General features: G+C 57.2%; 1 protein-coding gene across 1 annotated transcript; it reads left to right on the top strand.

The window, feature by feature from the left end:
• Nucleotides 1-703: 703 nt before the first annotated feature.
• LOC133509974 (cytochrome P450 26C1) lies at nt 704-9,149 on the top strand. Its single transcript, XM_061837572.1, has 7 exons — nt 704-722; nt 1,666-1,977; nt 3,443-3,667; nt 4,167-4,442; nt 5,061-5,213; nt 5,463-5,753; nt 6,650-9,149. The coding sequence occupies exons 2-7, from the start codon at nt 1,765-1,767 to the stop codon at nt 6,995-6,997; spliced, it is 1,506 nt and encodes a 501-aa protein (XP_061693556.1). The 5' UTR covers nt 704-722; nt 1,666-1,764; the 3' UTR covers nt 6,998-9,149.
• The last annotated feature ends 257 nt before the right edge of the window (nt 9,150-9,406 follow it).

The raw sequence follows: 9,406 nt of genomic DNA, 5'->3' as shown, positions 1-9,406 counted from the left end.
GCTGTCGTTTGCCTCCGTGCGATTGACCGGCGACCAGTTGAGGGCTGCCCGTTGACAGCCGGGATGGGCTCCGGCGCTCCCTGCGACCCTTGTGAGGATTAGTGGCTCAGAAAATGGATGACAATTGTGCACAATTATGGCTCAAATGTTCTTTTGTGTCTTCAAAAGGCAAATTGGGAGTTGCACCTTTTCCACATCACCAAGAAAAACGACAAGAGGTCAAGGTCACGTTTTCCAAAAACGTTCGTCTTAGCGGGCTTTTGCCCCCCCCCCCCCCCCGCAGTCTGATTACAGCAATTCCATCTTTTTTTGATTACATGTAATGAGGGGTGCCGTGGTGGAGCTCAGTGGTTACAGCACTGGTTTGGTAAACCAGGGGTTGTGGGTTCGGATCCCACCGTGGCAGAAACTGACTTACTTTTTTGATTACATGTAATGAGTTACTTTAACACTGGGTGGCATCGACCCCTCCCAAAAAAGGCTCAACACGATCGTGGTTGGAAGCAAATATTTGAACTTTCCCACCACGATGACGTCACTAAGTACAAAAAGAAATGGCCTTCTGGCAGCTTAGCAACTTGTTGTTGTTGTTGTTGTTGTTGTTGTTCTCACGCCGCCTACTTGACATTTGGGCGGTGACGTCACAGGCGAAGGTGGGTCGGCTATAAAAACGGGCGGGCCGTCCTTCCCGTCCGGGAGCTCGTCGAGACTTCGGCTTGGAGGTGAGCACGCGCACGCGCGCGCACACACACACACAGAGCGGATTCCGGTGCAGGCGCGCACGTTGTACGCGGATCGGGGTCCGAACCGCGTCCGGACCGGAGTGCGCTCGGAACGCGGCGGACGGGACCGCGCATCCCTCCGCTTGGGCGCGCGGCGGTGCACGTGCGTGGGGTGGAGGCTGCGAGAACACGCGCATCTGCGACTTTGTCACCTGCGCGAAAGAAAGAAAAAGAAAAAGAATGAATGAAGGTGCAAGTGATCTTTTCTTTTCTTTTCTTTTCTTTTGTTTTTTTTCCCTCCCGGTTATGTTTTGGACGCCAATCGAGGGGAAAAACCTCCCAAAAGTATCAGCAGACGTTTTGGGGAATGACTTGCGATGACAAAAGAAAAACTCTTCACTTGAATTGAACTTTCTTTGCTACTTTACAAAAAAAGGCCAACCAAAAAAATCTTTCTCGGGATTAGCAAACAGTCCAAATGTTCCGTTCCCGGACTTGAACGTGTTTCGTTTTTTTTTTTTTTTTTTTTTTAGGACATTCTCGTTCTCATTCTCGGAGACGACGGCGCATTTGCTTAGCCGCTTGTCCTCACAAGGGAGCCCGTCCCGGTTGTCAACGGGCAGGAGGCGGGCTACGTCCTCAACTGGTCGCCAGCCAATGGCGGGGCGCACGGAGACAGACGACAATCACGCAATTTAGTCTCCGATTGGCGCCACTTTTGGGGATGTGGGAGGAAAGCGGAGAAAAGCCACGCTGGCACGGGGACAGCATGCAAACAGCCACACGGTTGGGGCTGGGATTCGAACCCAGGTCCTCACATCTGTGAGGCCAACAATCTAACCAATTTCTTTATTTTGGTGGGGGGGGGGGGGGTTTCTAACTGCAGCCCATTCATTGGTTGAGACAATCCATTCAGACTTTTGCCATCCGTGCGTGCGCGCAGGCGCGTTGGTGCCCCGACCGGCCGAGACAAGAAACAGAAGAAGAAGAAGTCGCCTGTGCCTCCTCCTTTGCCGCCGCCACTTCCACACCCGCCCCCGCCATGTTCCACGAGGCGCAGTGGGGCAACGGGTGGGCCGCGAGGGTCGCGTCGACGTGGCCGACGTGGGCGCTGCTGGCGCTGGCGCTGGCGCTGACGCGTCTGCTGTGGGCTTTCCGCTGGAGGCTGAGCCGGGACCCCCGCAACCCGCTGCCCCTGCCGGGGGGGTCGATGGGCTGGCCCGTGGTGGGGGAGACGCTGCACTGGCTGGCGCAGGTGAGCGCACGTCCATTTTTCGACTGTGGTGGAAACACCGTGTTTGTTTTTCTTTTGTTTTTTAAGGAGGCAAACGCGTCACGCTGGGGCCCGCGGGATAAATTTGAATGTTAGAAAAGATATTACAAGTTTGAGAATTGGGACACGCTTGCAAAAAAAAAAATGGAATTGTCATTCATTTGAAAGTGACTGTTCCTTATCATCGGATGAAGCATCATATTATTTTAGCGGTCGGCCCGGAAGTTGACACTCCTGCGATCACGATGAAATACAATGAAAAAGAATTTTGCTAAGACGAGACATGCACGAAAGACGCAGCTCCTCATTCTTTGCGGAAGACAAAGAACATATGCCTGCGACTGTTGGTATCGTTACGAGTGTTGCCGTTTGTCTCAAAAACGACAAACCAACGCGCTAATTGTTAGCCCGTGTTCCCTTCGCGGGAGGAGATGGAAGCCATCGCGTGCGTCTGCTCTGAGAGACTTTGGCCACCTTTCCTTAACCTTTCTTGAAAAGGTCGAGGGGTCAAGACGGGAGGAAAAGGGAGCTTCCTTTCCGACGTGGGAAAACACTCGAGTGCTTCAAATCAACGCGACTCCGCTTTTCCCAACTGAGGTGACGGAAGGGACCCCCCCCCCCCCCGCTGCCCCCCCCCCGCTGCACTTCCCTCACTTTTTCTTTCCCTCATGCTTGAAATTCAATCTTCGGACGCTTGCTGCTCTTCCGACGTTTGAAATCATCTCAACTTCTTCCAGCGGCGGAAAATTACTTAAGAAAGAATTTTAGGCGGCAGGAATTCCTCGAGGGTTCCGCTCGCGGCGCGCTTTGTCGCTTCATCTCCGTTGTCGATTTCTTTTCTTCGGTTTTGTCCTCTCGAGCCACTTTGGCCTATCGGTGCCTCGCTCAAGGACACCCCAGCCGCCGTTTGGCGGGATCTCGGCAGAGGGTCCGGTCGGGCGGTGACCTTTTTGGCCTTTTGTCAGGGTGTGCTTGTTGAAACTATTGATCGCGGCAGCAATGAGCGGGCTCGGGGCTCGGGGCGGGGCTCGGGGCTCGGGGTCGGGGCTCGGGGCTCGGGGGGCTCGGGGCTCGGGGCTCGGGGCTCGGGCCTCGGGCCTCGGGGCTCGGGCCTCGGGGCTCGGGGCTCGGGCCTCGGGGCTCGGGGCTCGGGGCTCGGGGCTCGGGGCTCGGGGCTCGGGGCTCGGGGGGCTCGGGGCTCGGGGCTCGGGCCTCGGGCCTCGGGGCTCGGGGCTCGGGGCTCGGGCCTCGGGGCTCGGGGCTCGGGGCTCGGGGCCTCGGGGCTCGGGGCTCGGGGCTCGGGGCTCGGGGCTCGGGGCTCGGGGCTCGGGCCTCGGGGCTCGGGCCTCGGGGCTCGGGGCTCGGGCCTCGGGCCTCGGGCCTCGTTGCTCGGGGCTCGGGCCTCGGGCCTTCTCCCCCGCGAGTCCGACGCCGTTCTCGTCCGCAGGGCTCCGACTTCCACGTCTGTCGCAGGCGTCGCCACGGCAACGTGTTCAAGACGCACCTCCTGGGCAAACCCGTCATCCGGGTGACGGGCGCCGAAAACATCCGCAAGATCCTGATGGGCGAGCACAGCCTGGTGTGCGCGCAATGGCCGCAGAGCACCCGCATCATCCTGGGACCCAACACGCTCGTCAACTCCACCGGCGACGCCCACAAGAGGAAGCGCAAGGTGGGAACCGAACCAAAAAATTGAAATGTGAAAACTAGACAACGGAGCAAATTTGGAGAAACGACGCCGGCGTCAAAACAAAAGTCTCACGTGGACGTCAGACGCGCCTCGCGTCATTCATCAATCGATGACTAATCGGCGATGACATTCATCCGCGGCTTTCAATTGCAACAAAGTCAACCGATTTTTTGTTTTTTTCATTTGAGCTCAAATTTTTGTTCGTGGCCAATCCTTCAGTGCCCCCTAGAGGTCACTGATGTGGTTAACTTTGGTCTAAAATGTTCAAGAAGATGGATCCACGAGTCGTGTTTTTGGAAGTGCAGTGAAGCCTACTCGACGCGGTCTTGGCTCTCTGCTCACCGCGCATACCACCACCCTCACTCTCTGTTCCAACACTTTTGATGCCAATGTCCACACACACTACCTTTTGATCGATCTTTTGTCAGGGGTTCCGCCCGGAGGACTTGCCAGACTAAAACTCAGCCGCGTGTATGTTCAGGTGCTGGCCAAAGTGTTCAGCAGAGGCGCTCTGGAGTCGTACCTGCCGCGGCTGCGGGACGAGGTGCGCCGCCAGGTGGCCGAGTGGTGCACGCGGCCCGACGCCGTGGACGTCTACGCCGCCGCCAAGTTGCTGACGTTCCGCGTCGCCGTGAGCGTCCTGCTGGGTCTGCAGTTGGACGAGGACCGAGTGGTCTTCCTGAGCGCCATCTTCGAGCAGCTGATGGACAATCTCTTCTCGCTTCCTGTCAACGTGCCGCTCGGCGGCCTACGCAAGGTCTGGCGACGATTCCTTCTTACGGTTTGAACGATCCTGAACATGACGAGTCACGTGACTGACTCGGATCTTAGCGGCGGTCGTGTTCACCTGCTCTGCAAGTCTGTGTTATTTCCAGCGACCGGTTAGCACGTCGGCCTCGCATTTCCGACGAGCGCGGTTCAAATCCCAGCCCCGCCCGCGCGGTACACTGAAAATTGCCCCCGGGTGGGAATGTGTTTCTGTGTGCCCCCACCCCGGTCGGGGGTCGCCAGCTCCGCCTCCTGCCTGAAGACGGCTGCGATCGGCTCCCGCGTGAAAAACGAAAAATATTTTTCATAAACCTGATCCAAAATAGAAAACTGAAAAAGGCGCAAACAGGTTGTCAGCCTCCGCGATGGGTCGGCAGGCAGCACCAACATCCTGTTCTCGACTTGGTCGAGTTCTACCAATCTCCAAACACACATTCTGTGTGTGTGTGTGTGTGTGTATATACGTAAGAATGTGTTTTTGTAGTGCGTGTTAACGTCCGGCTTCAACAAGTGCAAACGGTTCAAAACAGAAGCGACTTTGATTGCGCGCCCTCCTTCGGACCCGTTCACTTCCCGTCCAGCTCAGCACTCTTCCTGTCCTCGTCAGGGGATCGAAGCCCGAGAGATCCTGCACGCCAACATGGAGAAGATTATCGTGGAGAAGATGGAGCAACACCACAACGAACATCTGGACGCCTTTGACTACATGCTGTCCAGCGCCAAGGAGCACGGCCAGGACCTCAGCATCCAGGAACTCAAGGTGCCGCGCTACAACTACCGGTCTCAGTTCGAGCGAGCACTGCAGACCTTGAACGTTTGCTTTTTACACTTTACTGATGATTTCAACCAGATCCTGAGCTGAGAGCAGTCCGGGCTTAAAACTCAAGGTGTCAGACCACTCTCCGTAATTTGTTCAGTTGTCAGAAACTCGCTGAGAGGGAGGAACCTCCTTTCGGGTATTTTGCTGTCCCTGTCAACGGTGACGAGGAAATTCTTGCCAACCTTGCAGGAAATGGCCGTGGAGTTGATTTTCGCCGCTCACTCCACCACCGCCAGCGCCGCGACGTCTCTGCTGCTGCAGCTCCTCGGCCACCCGGGCGCGGTCCAACGCCTTCGGGCCGAGCTGGACGCCGAAGGCCTCGCGACTACCGGGGAAGCCGGAGAAGGTCTTCGGGCACACTTGACCCTGGACGAGATGAGTCGGCTGCGCTACTTAGACTGCGTCATCAAAGAGGTTCTGCGATTCCTACCGCCAGTTTCTGGAGGGTACCGGACCGTCTTGCAGACCTTCGAGTTGGATGTGAGTAACCGTTAGTTGGTAATCCGTTCGTAACGGTAAACGCGCTAAGAGCGTTGATCAGGAGAACCTGAATCCAAAGTTTGCTCGTAGCGCCACGCGGTTGTCGAGTTCTTTTGAGAAGGGCCGACGACGGCCCCTCGGCTGGCCCCACCGGGCCCCCCAATTTGCGGAGGAGGCTTTGTGAAGTTGAAAAAGAATTTGGAGGAATTCCCAGAAGACTATTGTGGGCCACATGAGGTTATTGGTGCTGGTCTTCCTCAGGGTGGACTACCTGGGGTGGACTATAGTGAACAATGTGTGCACTCGAGCTCATCTCTCATTTCTAAGGCCTGAACCAGCAAGGCCAGACCAGGTAATTGGGCTGGAGTTAAGAAAAAGCTCCCGTCGAAAGAAGAAGAAGAAGAAGAAGAAAACCACAAGAGACGACAAGTTTCCTCTTGCAACGTCTTTTCATACAAAGACTCAGCACACAAAAGTGAAGCAACTTTGTTTTCTTCTCTTGGAATTCGTCGCGTCAGCTTTGTCTGCGGCAAAACTGACCTGAATTCGGTCGGTTGTGGCGCCGGGCGACTTCGGCGGGGTGGCCGTGCGCACAATTGGTGCTCTTTGGAACGCCTCAAATCGACTAGAATCACCGTTTCGATCGCACCAACTGGCAACAGAAGCGTTGCAGAAGTAGAAAAAAAAACATCGTCGACAAATGCACGTCGAAGCCAATACGAGTCGTGAAGGCGACGGACGCCCACTGAAGCCCGGGGCTCGGGATCAGGATCAGGATCAGGGTCGGGATTTGGATGGGTTCCGCCAGAGCCGAGGGTCCGGTACATGTCCGGGGTGGGTGCTGTGTTTCCGCAAGCTCTCCATCAGGGGTTCTAAAATGCTGTTTGTGCTCTCAGGGCTACCAGGTCCCCAAAGGCTGGAGCGTCATGTACAGCATCAGGGACACGCACGAGACCGCCGCCGTCTTCCGAGCTCCGGAACTCTTTGACCCAGATCGCTTCGGGCCGGACCGCGCGGAGAACCGCTCGTCCCGCTTCAGCTACGTGCCCTTTGGCGGCGGACTGCGGAGCTGCGTGGGCAAAGAACTGGCCCAGATTGTTCTCAAGACGTTGGCCGTGGAACTGGTGGCGACGTGCAGATGGACCTTGGCCACCGGGGAGTTCCCCAAAATGCAGACGGTGCCTATCGTGCACCCCGTCAACGGACTTCACGTGCGCTTCACGCAAAACCGTCAGCTTAGCTAAGTAAGACGGACTCGGACCCGAGGGCCCGTGTGGTGGTTTGCGGGTTTGTGTGTGCTCTGCCGGCACCAACGTGTCCGTAGCGCATCACCGCACGTTCGGGGACCTACTCGGACTCGGCGCTGCGTCGACTCTGGTCTCGCGCGGAAAGAGTCCCCGTCGGCGGCAGTCACGCCTGAGCCGACCTCGACGCGGCGTCGCAGCTGACATCAACGGGTTCGCTCCTGGTGCTGCGACCTGACGCGTTCACGCTGTCTGATACTGAGCCAGAATCTCGGCTGAATGTTTCAATCGGAGCTGCCGCTGCGTTCGTGACTGACCTCAACGCTGTCAATCCAGATCCGGAACGCGCAAAGTCAACACACCACACATGAAAACGCCACAACGCGACGTTCACGGCTGCGTGTGACACCCGACCTCAAAGCGCATTTGCGGATGAAGTGCGAGTTGAAATAAGATCCGTTTGCGAAGAGACACTTTGGGCTCTTCAGCGCACGATGACGATCCTGTCGAGTGAAATGACGGCGACGACGGCGGCAACGGATTTACGCAGGAGCTGCCGGTGGCCGGCTGCCAATGGACCATTCCGTCGTTGTTTTCAACCGGACTTCTTTCCGGCTCTACGAGTGTGAATGCGTGCAGAACCTGCGTGTGTGCGCGTGGGGGGGCACAAAGAGGCAAGCCGGCCTAACGAAGCGATCGGCGGTTCCGTTAGCTGTGCCAAGGTCGTTAATTGATGGACTCGCGGTGGCTGTGAACTTGGCCACGTTTTCGAGCAGAAGTTCAGCACGGTGCTGCAACCCCCCCCGACGGGGTCACCGAGCAGTCGGCTGACGGGGGGCCCGATGGGGCCTCCCGTCCCTTTTGAGTTCGGTTCGGGATTCCCGTCCTGCGACGTGTCCGCGTTGCCAAGCTCCCGTCGTCCTAAATCTCGCGGCACGCGCTGGCTCAGCGCTTTCGCAAGCGAACGGCGGATATTTGAGTTCTCGCTGTTGTTTTCATGGCGCTTATTTTCATCCTTCCAGACCGCACGCCGCAGTCCGGCGGTCAAGTCGCTCTCGTCGCCCGCGTCGCACGTTGCCGTCGTGTGTCATTGTGTCACTTCGCAGACAAAAATAGCAGACTTTCTCATCTCATCTTTGTTGTCTAAAAATGTTCCGTAACCAAAACTCGCGTGCGCCGCGACCTTCAATTCCTCACATCGTGTCCGCTTGCGGCCCAAAATGCTTCCGTTGCTCTTCGGCGGCCGTGTCGTCAGCAGCAGCAGCAGCAGCAGCAGCAGCAGCAGGCGGCGGGCGGGCGGGAGGTCGGCCGGCCGCAACTTTGCGGAAGGTCGCGAGCTGTTCGGCGGTCGGACAAGTCGGAGACGACGGCGGGACGAGGTCGGTCTACGACGCTTTTGCGGCAGACATCGGCGGGAGGTCAAACGGCGGCCAATGCGGCTCGGGTCAATGGTTAGAGAAAACCAAACCTTACCAGCGGAAGTCGTTACCGAGCCCAGCGAGCGAGAGAAGTCAGAGCGGCCCCGGAGGCCAAAAGGATGGGGGGGGGGGGGGGGCGAGCCGCACAGCTGCACGGCACGTAATTATCGGCTTCCTTGGACGACATCTGTTATGTCAGCATTCCAGCCCAGCGCCGGCACCGCGGCACCTTCGGGTTTGACACGTGACCTTCCACCTGCGCCTCTCCGGGTCAGAGTTGACCTCCAACAAATATTCCCGTCATTTGATGAGCACGATCGCCGCGAATCCGCTGACTTCGCATCTTCCGATCTGGTTCTCATCAGGTCGGGTCACCCGAGGTCAACTTCCCGTTGCCGACCCCGCTTTGAAACGATCTGGAATCGCTCATCACATTTGACCTGAGCTTTTTTTTTTCCCACAATCGATGACAAGGTCCGTTTTGGCGACGCAAGTCCGACTTGAAAAAAACCGAATCGTACCAAATCCGTCGCAATCGTCTCAACTCGATCGAGCCGTTCCAGATGGAAACCAAATCTTTAGAGACTTGCTACCGATTCCCGTGCCTTGAAACATCATGTTGGGCTTCATGGGGGGGTCTCTTTGCAGTCCTTTCTCAGGTTTGTCGCTCCGCCGCTTTGTCTCAATCGCACGCCCGCCACTCATAACACTTGAAATGTTTATATTGTGTCCAATAAAAAGTGAAAATGAGTAGCGTGCGATTGATTTCTCTTGTTGTGATTGGCCGCACTTGACGACCGACTGATGCCAAAATCGTTCCGACGGCTTTTGGCAATCAACGCCGGTCCGGCCGAGTTGCGTCGCTGTTTCGCCGTGGCAACAACCGGACGCGACGCTCAGGAAGGCGGGTCCGCCGGCAGGTCGCTGGCGTCTTCGCGTGGAATCGTCGCAGCCCAGAGGTCGGGCCAGTCGGGACGCATTTTTCCCGGGA

The sequence above is a fragment of the Syngnathoides biaculeatus genome, chromosome 12 (assembly GCF_019802595.1).
Source record: "Syngnathoides biaculeatus isolate LvHL_M chromosome 12, ASM1980259v1, whole genome shotgun sequence".
Lineage (NCBI taxonomy): Eukaryota > Metazoa > Chordata > Actinopteri > Syngnathiformes > Syngnathidae > Syngnathoides > Syngnathoides biaculeatus.
The sequence above is the reverse complement of the archived record's forward strand: the minus strand, read 5'-3'. Positions and strand labels throughout refer to the sequence as shown.

Excerpts from the sequence above, each read along its gene's own strand:
- LOC133509974 (XM_061837572.1), top strand. The coding sequence starts at position 1,765 with ATGTTCCACGAGGCGCAGTGGGGCAACGGGTGGGCCGCGAGGGTCGCG. Across the intron at positions 1,978-3,442 it reads CGCTGCACTGGCTGGCGCAG|GGCTCCGACTTCCACGTCTG; the intron begins GTGAGCGCACGT and ends TCTCGTCCGCAG. Across the intron at positions 3,668-4,166 it reads CCCACAAGAGGAAGCGCAAG|GTGCTGGCCAAAGTGTTCAG; the intron begins GTGGGAACCGAA and ends GTGTATGTTCAG.